The sequence below is a fragment of the Caretta caretta genome, chromosome 7 (assembly GCF_965140235.1).
Source record: "Caretta caretta isolate rCarCar2 chromosome 7, rCarCar1.hap1, whole genome shotgun sequence".
Lineage (NCBI taxonomy): Eukaryota > Metazoa > Chordata > Testudines > Cheloniidae > Caretta > Caretta caretta.
The window spans coordinates 118809605-118825433 of record NC_134212.1 but is presented as its reverse complement, the minus strand read 5'-3'; the positions used below and the strand labels follow the sequence as shown (position 1 = coordinate 118825433).

The following is a 15829-nucleotide window of genomic DNA, read 5'->3' as shown; positions in this document are numbered from 1 at the left end:
GCCTTAGGCCAAGGATTGCAGGAGTGTCACTTTACAAGCCACATGCAACACTGCTCCAAATATCTGTAGACACCTGTCTCTCTCCTGCCCCCGTGTACTGGAAAAAGGGGACCTCTTTTTATGCATTCAATCTAGTGCTTGCCCCAGAATTACACAGGTGCCAGAAACGAGATGACATTTCTCTGACAGCACGTTAGTGATGACACGATTACAGAGTTTTTCGGGAGGAGAGAGGACTACACAGAAAACTACATGGGCAAAGACTCAGGTTGTTAAATTTCTTTTTCATCATAGGGAGGTGAGGGGGAGGAGGAGTTAGCTTGGTGCCTTTTAGAGACGTTAACACAGCAGTGGGAGGGAGAGTGCTCTGGGAGGGGTGGTGGGAAGGTTCAGAATAAGTCTAGCCAATTAGATCTTAGAATCTGACCAGCTGTTGGCTGCTGGAAGTTATTTACCTATGGGCCGGGTATCCAACTTCTCATCTACTAGTTGCTCAGGGCTCATCAGTTCACTTTGAGGGACATTAGGCATGCTTTCCCTTTGACTGACTGGACTGACCATCTCTTGATCTTTCTCATTCTGCATCTGTGCATATACATTAATGCCCGGAATCTTCCTAAAACATTAACAGAAACCATCATTGTCGTGTACGCTATGGATCATGTCTCGTCATACTTTTTAGACCTGAGTCCGTAGACGACAAGAGGGGAGGGAGGGAGAGGGGGAGGTCGTACCTTTTGAACTTGTAAATTACAAAAACGGCTAATCCCACAAACACCACAGATAGCAGCATCAGCATGGCCGAACCACTGTGACTGGGCGTGAGGTCCACCAGGGGAGCTACAAGAGAGGAGATCTTTAGAATATCCACACAGCATGGACTGGAAATAACTCTCTAAACAGATACTGTGCATCCACCACCCCTAGCCATGTACCTTTGTAGTGACATCTGTCTAACCATCGCTCCATGGTCTCACTCCAGGGCACATCCCCATCAGGCGTAAGGATCACCTCCAAGAGGCAATCAGTTGTTTGAAGTGTAGCTATTCCTACAGCTTCCTATAGAGTTCTGTTCAACCTTGACATACAGACCCACTCTACCAGGCCACTGATTTGTACTGGACACCTGAGTGGTTGGAGAGGGAAGTGCCAGCTGTATTCGATAGGAGTAAAAAATATTGCAACCAAAATAATGTGTTGATCTGATGCTATGTGCTCAGTTGTGTTCGTTATCTGGATGAATCCTGGCTTTCCCACTCTGACAGTGCCTTGGCATCTCTGCTTTGTGATGGTGGTCACTCCTTCCACACCCTATGGTCTAAGAAGTGTGGCGGGAGTGATGTAGGACTCCTTTCCCCATTCCTAACCCCGCCTTCCTCCCTTTCCCCCTTTGAGTAGCACACTCCTCGTCCTTCTCTCTCTCCACCTTCTATCATCCCCCATGCTGTGAGTTTTCCATGGGATGGAAGCGTATAGGCAGAAAAAAATAAAGGAGCTTACTCTCTGTGCCTCTCCCTCAAGCCTCGTGCAACTCTTGATAATGCCCCTTGCAGGATGTGTGTGTAAGACAACACACAACAGCCTGATGCTGATGCGATGGCTACCCCAAACATAAATGACAAATTACACCAAATCAGAGAGACGGACACACTCAGTCACTCATACATGGACACACAAAACAGTGTGCATGTGATTGCGTGTCCGCATTACTCTGTGTCTGTGCGTGTGTGCATGCCCCCATGCACATTTGCCTCTGTTACAGAAAGCAGTCACACTGTAGTCAGACCAGACACACAACTTGCACAAATTATTACATACAACAGATACAGAAAGTTGTGTGCTCATCAGCAGACACATACACAATAAACAGAGGCGACAAACACATGTGAAGCAGTTGCTCACACACAACCACGCTAGCACATGCTTATGCACATACTCGGAAACACAACACGTGCATACACACACAGAACAGTCACACAGAGCCAGATAAAATACCGAGAAATCTGTGTTTTGGCTGCTATCTAGCTAAGGCTAAGTGAAACATTCTGCTTTGATATTCTGGCTTCAAGAAAGTTACTTTCATGAAGGATAAGCATCATTATTAAATAATACTTGATTATAAACGCGTTTTGTCTTCTGAGCCTGTCTCATTCCTTTGTGGATCTGCAGCTCTAGGTGACGACAAAGTTAAGTTCAGTGTGATGACATGTCTGTGTGATGATGTGTCTCTGACTAGTTAAATTCAGTGTCGCTCAACATTCTTGTTATAATGCTGGGATTAGAGCCAGGTTACCAACAGCCCTTTTACTGCTGGGTACAGAATATTGGTATATTTTACTTTGCCTCATATGTGTGGGTTGTTCTGTTTTGTTTTTGGCTGAGACGTAGGGATGAATGGGCCGCAGCCTGTTGTCCAGAATTTCCATAAATTAATCCTGCTCCTGTTTAGGCCTGAGCCACAGGTGCAAAAATGCTGAGCCCTCCAGTGGTCATTATTCATCTGCGTGAGGGAGCAATGTGTGGGCAAGGTTCCTGAACATTCACGCAGCGTGAGGGTTGACAATGCCACGGAGGCTCCAGTACAAACAGGAATGAGCCGCGGCGTGGGCGTACACATACGCCACCACTCAAAGGCATCGTTACAGATGATTTGAAGTACTGCAGACGGGGGACTGGTGTTACAGAGGGCGAGCTGGTGCAGCTGGGGGAGCACCACTTATGGCTACCAGCCTTCAGACCTGGCTCAGGTCACAAGTGTGAGTGATTTGGGTGGTACTGTCCTCACCTCATGGGCATCCAAAAGCCCGCCAGAATTGCCAGTGTGCTATTGCTACAGTGCTGTACATACACCTAACGCCCGATTGATAGATCATGGCCCGACTCTAGGTGGGTCTTAAAGGTCTAAAACAAAATTCAAAACAGGTGGCAGCCTTAATGGCTTGACTGTAGTAAGAACAGTGCACATTTGGATGGACGTCTATTGGGAAAGCTGTGTGGAGAGGATAGGTTTCCTGGGGCCTGCCTGCATGACACCTCCCTGGATCTCTTAGGTTTGAGGTTTTGAATCTGGTGCTAGATTCTCTGAATCAATTCCAGGCTTCCCACCCTTCTCTAACTCTGGCTTTTTCTGATCAACATCTCATCTGGCCACCAGAATTATTTCCCTGCTTCCTTTTCCACCCAGTCAGCAGCATTCACACTGTCCATTTGCTGGATCAGAAAGAAGGCAGTTAAACACAGCCTTTGTTGGTGTCAGGGTTCCCTCCCCACTCTGAACTCTAGGGTACAGATGTGGGGACCAGCATCAAAGACCCCCTAAGCTTATTTCTACCAGCTTAGGTTAAAACTTCCCCAACGCACAAATCCTTCCTTGTCCTTGGATGGGTACTGCTGCCACCACCAAGTGAGTTAGACAAAGATTCAGGAAAAGGACCACTTGGGGTTCCTGTTTCCCTAAAATATCCCCCCAAACCCCTTCACCCCCTTTCCTGGGGAGGCTTGAGAATAATCTACCAACCAAATAGGTAAACCAGATGAACACAGACCAGACCCTTGGGTTCTTAGGACACTAACAACCCCAATCAGAGTCTTAAAAACAGAACTTTATTATAAAGAAAAAAAAAAGTAAAAGAAACACCTCTGTAAAATCAGGATGGAAGGTAACTTTACAGGGTAATCAGATTCAAAACACAGAGGATTCCCCTCTAGGAAAAACTTTAAAGTTACAGAAAACAGGGATAAACCTCCCTCTTAGCACAGGGAAAATTCACAAGCTAAAAACAAAAGATAATCTAACAAACCTTGCCTTATTTACTTACTCTGTTTGCAATATTGAGACTCATTTTAGGATGATTTTAGGAGAAGGAGTTTTTCTGACCTGATGCTTCTCTGCTTCCCCAGAGAACACAAAACAAAGAGCACAAATAAAGCCTCCTCTGTCTACCCCCCCCCCCCGATTTGAAAGTATCTTCTTTCCCCATTGGTCCTTTTGGTCAGGTGCCAACCAGGTTATTTGAAAAGGAAGACTTGTGGCACCTTAGAGACTAACACATTTATTTGAGCATAAGCTTTCGTGAGCTACAGCTCACTTCATCGGATGCTGTAGCTCACGAAAGCTCATGCTCAAATAAATGTGTTAGTCTCTAAGGTGCCACAAGTCCTCCTTTTCTTTTTGCGAATACAGAATAACACAGCTGCTACTCTGAAACAGGTTATTTGAGCTTCTTAACTCCTTACAGGTAAGGAGAAATTCTAGGCTACCCTTAGCTGTATGGTTATGACAGTTGGTCTTTGGGAAATCCAGTTTCAACCAGTATATGCAAGTCTCCCCAGTGGATGGTACCTCTCTGGAAGTGTTTATAACTGGAGTGATTCCCCTGAATCACCCCACACTGTTCTTAGTTCTGGTGGGGCTGTTAAAACCTTCTTCCCTTCCCCTCCCCCCCACCCTGGCGTACAGCGATACATCAACCATTCATACACTTAATAAAACACGGTCCCCAGACATACTGCATGCAGTTGCACTAGCTGTCACTAATCACTAATAAAACTTTGGGGTATGATGGATAAACGTAGACTTGTGTGGCACTGTAATGTATGCCCCTTCACCGGAGTTATGAATGCTTACTACAAATATAAAGTATTTCGAGTGTGATGGCTGGTAGATCCCACCGTGCTGCTAGCAAGGAACTTACAATAGATTTTGCTACTCAACAATGGGCAAGACTTTGAGGGGGTGAACACTGACCTGCTGATAAATGGGCCACATGGACCAAGACTCGAACCCCAGGCTTCAGCTCAAACTGGACCAAGTTTTGGTTCAGTTTGTGGATCAGTGTTTCTGAAATCTGGAAGAAACAGGGAAAAAAGGGTTAGTAAATCATATGTGGTCATGGCTAGAGAGGAAACAGGGCTACCTACAAAGCAGCGGTTTTACATAGAAAAAGTATGTCCAAAGTTCGAGTCAACAGCAATTTACTGTACCTTCTAAAGAAAAAAGATAGAGCAGCTGGGTACAGCTGTCAGGACGGTACAGATATTTATGTACTACTAGTAGCTACTGATACCAACAAGTTACATGAGCAACCTTACTCATAGAGGTAGTCCCATTGACATCAAAGAGACTGCTCACGTGAGTAATAGTACTCATGTAAATACATGTTTGCAGTACCAACCCAAGAATAGCAAATGAGTGCCCTGCAGTATTAGCACAAGCAAAGCTAAGAAAAAGAGAGGCTAAAATTCAGTGGGTCAAATGTAATGGTCTGTGCTATGCAGGAGGTTAGACTAGAGCTTCATGATAGTACCTTTTAACCTCAGCATTTATGAATCACCCTGGTATAACTCTGCTGAAGGCAATGGAGATCCACCAGACAAGGGTTCCTCGCACATCAGGGAACAAGGCAGAGACGAGATACTACTTCAGGATTTGAGCACCACTCTGCTGGCATGGAGCCCATCCATGGAGCCCATCCCATCCATGAGCCCATCAATGCCTGCAGAGCAGGAGAATCAGGCTTTGGCGTCAACTCTATTTGAAGATTGCTTTCCTGAACCACAGCGAGGCAGGTTTTCCTTTTCGTGATGCTCTTGATGATGATTACAGTAACTCTTTTTCTAGAATATACTATTATTGTTTGTATTCCAGTAGTTCCTAAAGGCTCTCAACTGAGATCAGGGCCACATTGTGTTAGGTGCTTTACATACTCATAATAAGTGAAAAGTTTACTGTCTAAACAGACAGGGCAGAGAGGATGAAAATATTGTACATGTAAATGATGTATAGAATTTTGCAGCATGTTCTGTTTGGATACTTACAGCCTCAGTTTCTCCAGATATTTCATCCATCCTATCAGTTCTCAGGGTAGTGAACAATTTTCCACTTTATTAACATGCACAAGATTAGTGGGGGATGGGGTGTGGTGGAGGAGAGGTGGTTGGAAAACTTGAAAATAACCCAACATGACAGTGTTGGATTTTTACAACCAAGTGAAATTCAGGAAGCGCTATACATTTGTGCCCACTATTTAATCTAATTTGGTTTAAATAAATCTTTATTCCTTTTCAAAGATTAACAAAAAAATTGTCAGGGAACCATACATGCCCATCATTTTTAGACCATCTCTGTTGCGTTCCTGGTTTTTTTCAAGTTAGGCTACTTCAGTAATGCTACAGAGATGTGGTTAGGTGTTCTCTAACGCTCATCATGGTCTGAGATTGATCAGTTTGGGTTTTTTTTAACATTCTTAATGATTTTTGTCAATACTGTTGGATCCTACATTTCATTTTGGCCACTGCTTACTTGAATCGGTGCCCTTGATCCAATATCTATTTGGCAACAGCTAACAATGGGCCTTTTCTTTTTAAAAATCTATCTCATTTATGTTTTTAAATCTTGTTAGTGGTACCAGAACGTGTCATAAATATATTTCTATCAAGAGGAAGAATAAATAACATGAAGCTTGTCAAGATTCATTTGCAGATGCTATGGGTGTGATTGAATTGCTTAGCTCCAAACAGCATGGTTGGAGAGGAGATGCACCCCAGTACGCGAATGGAGCACAAGTTACACTGGTCTTGAAGCACTCAAGTAGGCTAGGTTTCAGAGTAACAGCCGTGTTAGTCTGTATTCGCAAAAAGAAAAGGAGTACTTGTGGCACCTTAGAGACTAACCAATTTATTTGAGCATAAGCTTTCGTGAGCTACAGCTCACTTCATCGGATGCATACTGTGGAAAGTGTAGAAGATCCTTTTATATACACACAAAGCATGAAAAAATACCTCCTCCCACCCCACTCTCCTGATGCTAATAGCTTATCTAAAGTGACCACTCTCCTTACAATGTGTATGATAATCAAGGTGGGCCATTTCCAGCACAAATCCAGGGTTTAACAAGAACGTCTGGGGGGGGAGGGTAGGAAAAAACAGGGAAATAGGTTACCTTGCATAATGACTTAGCCACTCCCAGTATCTATTCAAGCCTAAGTTAATTGTATCCAATTTGCAAATGAATTCCAATTCAACAGTTTCTCGCTGGAGTCTGGATTTGAAGTTTTTTTGTTGTAATATCACAACTTTCATGTCTGTAATCGCGTGACCAGAGAGATTGAAGTGTTCTCCGACTGGTTTATGAATGTTATAATTCTTGACATCTGATTTGTGTCCATTTATTCTTTTACATAGAGACTGTCCAGTTTGACCAATGTACATGGCAGAGGGGCATTGCTGGCACATGATGGCATATATCACATTGGTGGATGTGCAGGTGAACGAGCCTCTGATAGTGTGGCTGATGTTATTAGGCCCTGTGATGGTGTCCCCTGAATAGATATGTGGGCACAGTTGGCAACGGGCTTTGTTGCAAGGATAGGTTCCTGGATTAGTGGTTCTGTTGTGTGGTATGTGGTTGCTGGTGAGTATTTGCTTCAGGTTGGGCGGCTGTCCGTAGGCAAGGACTGGCCTGTCTCCCAAGATTTGTGAGAGTGTTGGGTCATCCTTCAGGATAGGTTGTAGATCCTTAATAATGCGTTGGAGGGGTTTTAGTTGGGGGCTGAAGGTGACGGCTAGTGGCTTCTGTTATTTTCTTTGTTAGGCCTGTCCTGTAGTAGGAGACTTCTGGGAACTCTTCTGGCTCTATCAATCTGTTTCTTCACTTCCGCAGGTGGGTACTGTAGTTGTAAGAATGCTTGATAGAGCTCTTGTAGGTGTTTGTCTCTGTCTGAGGGTTTGGAGCAAATGCGGTTGTATCGCAGAGCTTGGCTGTCGACAATGGATCGTGTGGTGTGGTCAGGGTGAAAGCTGGAGGCATGTAGGTAGGAATAGCGGTCAGTAGGTTTCCGGTATAGGGTGGTGTTTATGTGACCATCGTTTATTAGCACTGTAGTGTCCAGGAAGTGGATCTCTTGTGTGGACTGGACCAGGCTGAGGTTGATGGTGGGATGGAAATTGTTGAAATCATGGTGGAATTCCTCAAGGGCTTCTTTTCCATGGGTCCAGATGATGAAGATGTCATCAATATAGTGCAAGTAGAGTAGGGGTGTTAGGGGACGAGAGCTGAGGAAGCGTTGTTCTAAGTCAGCCATAAAAATGTTGGCATACTGTGGGGCCATGCGGGTACCCATAGCAGTGCCGCTGATCTGAAGGTATACATTGTCCCCAAATGTAAAATAGATATGGGTAAGGACAAAGTCACAAAGTTCAGCCACCAGGTTAGCCATGACATTATCAGGGATAGTGTTCTTGACGGCTTGTAGTCCATCTTTGTGTGGAATGTTAGTGTAGAGGGCTTCTACATCCATAGAGGCCAGGATGGTGTTATCAGGAAGATCACCGATGGATTGTAGTTTCCTCAGAAAGTCAGTGGTGTCTTGAAGGTAGCTGGGAGTGCTGGTAGCGTAGGGCCTGAGGAGGGAGTCTACATAGCCAGACAATCCTGCTGTCAGGGTGCCAATGCCTGAGATGATGGGGCGCCCAGGATTTCCAGGTTTATGGATCTTGGGTAGTAGACAGAATATCCCAGGTCAGGGTTCCAGGGGTGTGTCTGTGCGGATTTGATCTTGTGCTTTTTCAGGAAGTTTCTTGAGCAAATGCTGTAGTTTCTTTTGGTAACTCTCAGTGGGATCAGAGGGTAATGGCTTGTAGAAAGTGGTGTTGGAGAGCTGCCGAGCAGCCTCTTGTTTATATTCCGACCTATTCATGATGACAACAGCACCTCCTTTGTCAGCCTTTTTGATTATGATATCAGAATTGTTTCTGAGGCTGTGGATGGCATTGTGTTCCGCACGGCTGAGGTTATGGGGCAAGTGATGCTGCTTTTCCACAATTTCAGCCCGTGCACGTCGGCGGAAGCACTCTATGCAAGCACTCTATGTAGGGCGGAAGTGAAGAAACAGATTGATAGAGCCAGAAGAGTTCCCAGAAGTCTCCTACTACAGGACAGGCCTAACAAAGAAAATAACAGAAGCCACTAGCCGTCACCTTCAGCCCCCAACTAAAACCCCTCCAACGCATTATTAAGGATCTACAACCTATCCTGAAGGATGACCCAACACTCTCACAAATCTTGGGAGACAGGCCAGTCCTTGCCTACAGACAGCCCCCCAACCTGAAGCAAATACTCACCAGCAACCACATACCACACAACAGAACCACTAATCCAGGAACCTATCCTTGCAACAAAGCCCGTTGCCAACTGTGCCCACATATCTATTCAGGGGACACCATCACAGGGCCTAATAACATCAGCCACACTATCAGAGGCTCGTTCACCTGCACATCCACCAATGTGATATATGCCATCATGTGCCAGCAATGCCCCTCTGCCATGTACATTGGTCAAACTGGACAGTCTCTACGTAAAAGAATAAATGGACACAAATCAGATGTCAAGAATTATAACATTCATAAACCAGTCGGGGAACACTTCAATCTCTCTGGTCACGCGATTACAGACATGAAAGTTGTGATATTACAACAAAAAACTTCAAATCCAGACTCCAGCAAGAAACTGCTGAATTGGAATTCATTTGCAAATTTGATACAATTAACTTAGGCTTGAATAGAGACTGGGAGTGGCTAAGTCATTATGCAAGGTAACCTATTTCCCCTTGTTTTTTCCTACTCTCCCTCCCCTCAGACGTTCTTGTTAAACCCTGGATTTGTGCTGGAAATGGCCCACCTTGATTATCATACACATTTTAAGAAGAGTGGTCACTTTAGATAAGCTATTAGCATCAGGAGAGTGGGGTGGGAAGAGGTATTTTTTCATGCTTTGTGTGTATATAAAAAGATCTTCTACACTTTCCACAGTATGCATCCGATGAAGTGAGCTGTAGCTCACGAAAGCTTATGCTCAAAATAAATTGGTTAGTCTCTAAGGTGCCACAAGTACTCCTTTTCAAGTAGGCTAGATATTGATGGAAATGCTCTAAAACTATGGGCATTAATGACTTGTGGCAGTAACAGACATAGCATCAGGCAAGCTCCAACTAGCCCCAGGTGTGACCTAGTAGCCATCCTCTCATCCTTGTAAGGTTGTTCTTTGTCCTTTGCAATTTGAGCCCAGGCCTGGCAGAGATTGAGCATGGTGTAGTTTTCATACAAGCTGCAACAAATATCATAACAGACCTATTATGTTATTTCTGATGCAGAGCATCCAGCAGTGTTGAGTGGGAAGAGAAGTTGTGGAGGTGGGCATCATGCAAGTCTCAGTCCAGCTAAAGATACACACAATGTGCAACCACTATGACTGAGCAATGGTACCCCAAGAAGGAGAATGTGGCTACTGACCTGCTGGCAGGGAATGGTTTAGTCAGTGATATGGGCGGAGGATGGAGGAGGATCAGAACCTGGCACGGATCAGCTCAGGTATGAGAATGCCCCAGAGTGTTTGCCTGACACAAGTACAGTTCAGAACCATTAAAATCCCATTTTTCCTGCTGCACACCCTGGAGAACACTGAATTCCTGTATAGAAGAAGCCCTCTTCTTGCAGAACAGGCAAAGCGTTATGAGGCCAGGGCTGTTGTGGAAGCCTCACGGCACACAAGGGACGTGAGCAGCCAAGCACGGCCTCTTTTCCTGGACTTACAAGCACAGTGATGATCATTGCTTCCATGGACAGATGGAGATGAATGAACTAGAGGTCATCCGAACAGAGGCTTTCTTAGCCAGACTTTGGATTTGTGGATCCTGCAGGTGTCGGCTTTGATTCCTCAACCATAGCTGCCTGCCCTTGGTTTTGTTCATACTTGCCCATCCTGCAGTGCAGATCAGAGCTCTAGATTTCTAGAGTGTTGCCTCGGGCAGCGTGATCCTACTGCACATCTTTGTTCCAAACACAGATGGGGAAAGGGAACACAGAGACCTGGCGTCTGTCCTCACTGAGGCAGAATGAAAGCACCCGTGGTCTGAGTTCAGGTGGTTAGCCTGAGCCGCTGCCCGTGCTGCAACATCCACATGGGTATTGTTAGTGTGCTAGCTTGAATCTGTCTGCCCGTGCTGGGAACCACGCCTCCCAGGTGCAGTGCAGACATACTCAGAGACAATCCCTATCCTGGAGGACTTGCAGTCTAGAAAGACAAAGGAAGGAGATTTAATTGAGGCTGAGATAGGATGGACAGGAATGGCAGGAATGAGGGAGTTAGTAGGAGTACAGAGGAGAGGAGAAAAGGGACAGTCACAGCTCATCACCCCCCTTAGCCGGTTGGGCTTTGTAGGCATTGCAGCAAAGGTGAGTCTTAAGAAATCATCTCTGTTCGAGGAATGCTCTGTAAATGAGAGATGTCCGTATGTAAACAGTTAGTTAATAGGTAAAATGCCAGTAGGTGGCACTGAAAAATAGCTCCTGGGTTTTGCAGGACCAATAAAACTTGCTTTTATACACTGCAGAAGGTTTCCTGTCCATAGCTCTTTCCAGGGAGCTCTGAACAATCTGGACAAGGATAAGGAGATCTGATAACACACTCTGAGGAATTCAAAGACATCTGAGCAATATGGAGGCTCAGTTCACATTGGCGTTAGATATCCAAGTCCATTACCCAGCTTTGAAAACCTCGCTCATAATTGAGGGAGAGGGGAACTCATTTAGAAATATTTTAGAAAGTTTTTTGTTTTTTATTGCCACTGTTTTTCATGTATGTAAAAGCAGGCTTCCTAAGTAGTTCCAACTGCACAGGGGTCAGAGGAAGGGAGAAATGATAACCAATACATTTTAGAAACTTCTAAAAACGACTAAAATAATTAAGGATATGGAAATATCCGTATTTTAAGAGCCAGTATTTGGGACCTAATACAAGGCTAGAAGAAGCAAGCGCTTCATAGCATGAAGCAACAGAAATAACCTCAATTAGAACTGGGCACCTCTTCATAGATTCTGGCAGCCCTACTCAGAGGGCTCCAAGTAGTACCTTACTCCTTGTGGGAATCAGTGGGACTTCTGGAGTACACTATTGCTCTGTGTGAGCAAAGGTATCCAAAGCCGGCCATGGGTTTGGCAAATGGGAGTTTCTTTCTTTCAGCATAAAGCACTAACATCTTGTCCGGATGGGTCACAAGGATCTCTGATCCTAAAACCAGGCATAACTCCAGACTCAACCCATTGTGCTTTCGAGGAAATTCCACATTTGAGGTTTGAGCCAATTCCCAATGAAGTCAATGGAAAGACACTTTTGATTTCAGTGAGAATCACATTGGGGGTCTTGTGTCCTCTTTTGTATCTCCTGGGTGGAACAGTGCTCGGGATGTGTTTTGCTGGAAAGGTAGGTGAGGCAACTTCAAAGCGACTGTGTCTAGTTCAGAGAGGCCTACCCTTTTCTGACCAGTTTAACCCACATATCCTTATTTGGGGAAATGATAAGCCTAAAAAAATGTCCTTCTACATCCTTTGCCCTTAGGATACATAACTAACTAAACTGAAGGTGAAGCTTCTCAGAATAACGAACTCCTAATTTATAATCTTCAAGAGTCTCCCCTCTGAAAATAATTAGCATTCAGAATTCGTTTGGGTTCTTAACTGAGCCTCATTGACTTTTATCTGCTTCATTTACAGAATTAAGCATGAAGTGCAACGATAATTCTGTAAAAGAAATCATTCTTTCATCAAAGAACATAAAATGAATAATAATAAAAGACAGGTGGTGAAAAAAGAGATTCCAGTTTACCCACAGAAAAAAACATAATTAATTTGACTTCTCTTGGAGTTTTCTTAGTGAGGACTGGGTGAGATCTGAACTACAAGACTCTAAAAGGGCATGTTTCTACAAATAGATCTAAATACTGGGTATCAGGAATTTGGAGTTACATCCTCGACTGGTCTAAACTGGCACAGCGCCTTTAATGTCAGTATCTGTACGAGTTTTTTCATGAAGTTGATAGATTTCCACTCCATGCGGCTAAATTCATTGCCTTGCATAATGACAGGTTTCAGAGTAGCAGCCGTGTTAGTCTGTAGTCTCAAAAAGAAAAGGAGGACTTGTGGCACCTTAGAGACTAACCAATTTATTTGAGCATGAGCTTTCGTGAGCTATAGATAAATGCTCAAATAAATTGGTTAGTCTCTAAGGTGCCACAAGTCCTCCTTTTCTTTTTGCGACTACAGACTAACACGACCGCTACTCTGAAACCTTTAATGTCAGTGGAGCTGACACCGATTTACATGAGCTGAGGATCTGAATGTTTCCATGGATTTTGTGCAGGATTTGCAATTAGTACATAGTGTGTGACTTGTTAAGACTTTTTCAATTCACTGGATGAATCAGTAAACAACTAAAGAAAGAATTAAACATAGACGTTGATGGGAAGGAATTTAGTCTAGTGCTTAGAAGAGTAGTGTGGGAGTCAAGACAACAGGAATCTGCTTTCAGCTCTGCTACAGACTCTCTGTAACTTGGGCTGGGTCACATCGTGTTTCGGTACCTCACTTTCCCCATCACGGACATGAGCATAATCATACTGGGCTAATTTATGTGGGGTGTGATGAGGCTTTGTAAATTGTTTTGAGATTCCTTAATGAAAGATGAGATGTAAGTGCAAGGTATTATTAATACCAATTGTTGCATTGACAACACAACAGAGATGATCCCAAGGGATACTGTACTGTTGCACTAGGACAATGCAAGCCATCAGTGCTCCCAGGTGAACTTGAGAGGTCCTGAACACTAATACGACAGCTGAACCTCGGATGGAAAAATACACTGGGACAAGAGGCGAACTTGAGAATCATAGGATGTTCTTGACACAGGGCCAAAAGTTGAGTCTGTGAAAAGGAGAGAGGCTGGTATTCACAGGGGCAATAGGTGATCTTGACAGACATCTGGGCATTATGGCAAGAGAGTAAATTTGAGATTCACCTCTAGGGCATACAAGCCTTCACCAAGGCTGAAAAACAACTTGTCATCATTTTGCACAGACAAGTGACCCTGAAGAGAAGAGAGAAAAAAAACCCACCTCTCTGCAACAGCAGCTACTCAAGGAGCGTGGAGGGATAAAGTCCTTTTACAAGCACTTCTGGTGAATTTCATGGTCAGATATTTCAAAAAGTGAGTGCAAATGTCTCTGAGTGTCCTCAGGGCTGCCAGCACAGATGTGTGTGCAAGCAAGTCCCTGACTAGCATCCGTACAGACTGCAGTTAATGTGGATCTTTAATTCTGTGTGTGGGGACTGATTTTCAGAGGTGCCTTCTGTTCAATTTGCCAATGCTCAGTGCTTCTGAAAATCAAGCCCTGGCTGCCTGGACACGGGTCAGGATGGGCACTTTAGAATATAGTTGAACTGTAAGAAGGCGAATATGGCAAATAACACCTGAACAGCTGATTCGCGGGAAGCCGGGGGTGGGGGAGTGGCATAGAAGCAGAGCAGGGTCGTGTGTTCAGGGGAGGAGGCGGAGGTGAGGTGAGCTGGGGCCGGAGGCGGGGCAGGGAGCTGCCTGTGGGTGCTCTGCACCCACCAAATTCTCCCCGTGGGGGCTCCAGCCCCAGAGCACCCAGGGAGTCGGCGCCTCAGGTGCCACCTTTGATGTGATCAGTGGGGGGAGCAGCCGCTCCCCCTGCTCCCCAGGAGCCAGAGGGACCTGCCGGATGCTTCCTGGGAGCTGCCCCAGGTAAGCACCGCCGGGACTCCCCACCTCACCCCCCGGCAGGTGCCTCTGGCTCTTAGGGATGGGGTGGGCACCCACTACAGTGGCCCACGAGACCCTCCTGCCTGGTTCTGGGGGCAGTCAGGGAACAGGGGTGGATGGGGCAGGGGTCCTGGGGGGGGCATCAAGGAATGCGGGGGGTTGAATGGGGCAGGAGTCCCGGGGGAGCAGGGGTGCATAACCACCCCCTAGTGGGGTGAGGAGGGAACCTGTTGTTAAGATTTTGACAGCTCATCACTGTATCTAAGTAAGTAGGGCTGGGGCCTGTAAGATTTTAGCTTAGCCATACTAGAACATAGGCTTAAAAAATGCTTGATATAAGTAAGTGACCAAAGAACGACCCTATGCCCCAAGATTACGGGAAAAGATGTACCAACGGGGGACACTGTGCAAAATTAGCAGTAAGAGTAATTTTCTGCTTACAAGATACCCGGTAGTTCCATTTTTCAAACACATGCCCTAACCGCAAGGTGCACTGTGGGAATAAATGCTAATGAGATATAGTCAGAATGCCATTATAAAAAGAGGGTGTCCAGATTAGGAAAATTGAGCTCCTGAGGGAAAACTCCAGCAGGAACCATCCCTCTACTGATGATCAATTGGCAAGGCAGCCATTAGACCTTAAGAATATCATTAAGATGTGAGTTTGACTGTATGTATAACTTGTGCATAGGTTTTATAGAATTTCTATATGCTTGGGTAATCATAACTTTAATTGTAACTTGAATAAAACTTGTAAAACAGACTAGACCTTGTACTTGTAAATGTCCTCGGGGTCACTATCCTTGGTCTTTATGGGTTTCTAGAGATTCTAAATCTGAGGCAAGTAGCAGAGGTGACTTTCACTCTGTTGAGCTTGGAACTGTAGCCACCAGAGCTGAACCCACGATGGTGTAATCCAACATTACAAAATTCACTTTAAAGAAGATAAAAGGCGACATCAGGTTTTCTAAACCTTTCATAATTTTTGTTGCTCTCCTCTGGACCGTCTCCAATTTCTCCACATCTTTTTTAAAGGCTGGCACCCAGAACTGGAGACAGTACTCCAGTTGAGGCCTCACCAGGGCCAAGCAGAGCAGGACAATTACCTCCCAGGTCTTACACACAACACTCCTAATACAACCCAGACTGATCTTAGCCTTTTCAGCAACTGTGTCACATTGTTGCCTCATATTCAATTTGTGATCCACTATAACC

General features: G+C 45.0%; 1 protein-coding gene and 1 long non-coding RNA gene across 4 annotated transcripts in view; one reads left to right on the top strand and one right to left on the bottom strand.

Moving 5' to 3' along the window:
• The window catches only part of SORCS1 (sortilin related VPS10 domain containing receptor 1), a 423910-nt gene that overhangs the window by 4566 nt on the left and 403515 nt on the right, over positions 1–15829 (bottom strand). The window contains exons 24-26 of one of the 2 annotated variants that reach the window (XM_048857873.2): positions 4748–4847; positions 735–840; positions 456–616 (exon numbers count right to left, since the gene is read on the bottom strand). In XM_048857873.2, the coding sequence (XP_048713830.2) occupies positions 456–616; positions 735–840; positions 4748–4847 (367 nt within the window). The remainder of the gene's footprint in view (positions 1–455; positions 617–734; positions 841–4747; positions 4848–15829) is intronic. The other variant, XM_048857874.2, reaches the window with a different exon arrangement.
• Positions 1–15829, top strand: part of LOC142072837 (uncharacterized) — a 232032-nt gene that overhangs the window by 184123 nt on the left and 32080 nt on the right. The gene's annotated exons all lie outside the window — the stretch shown is intronic.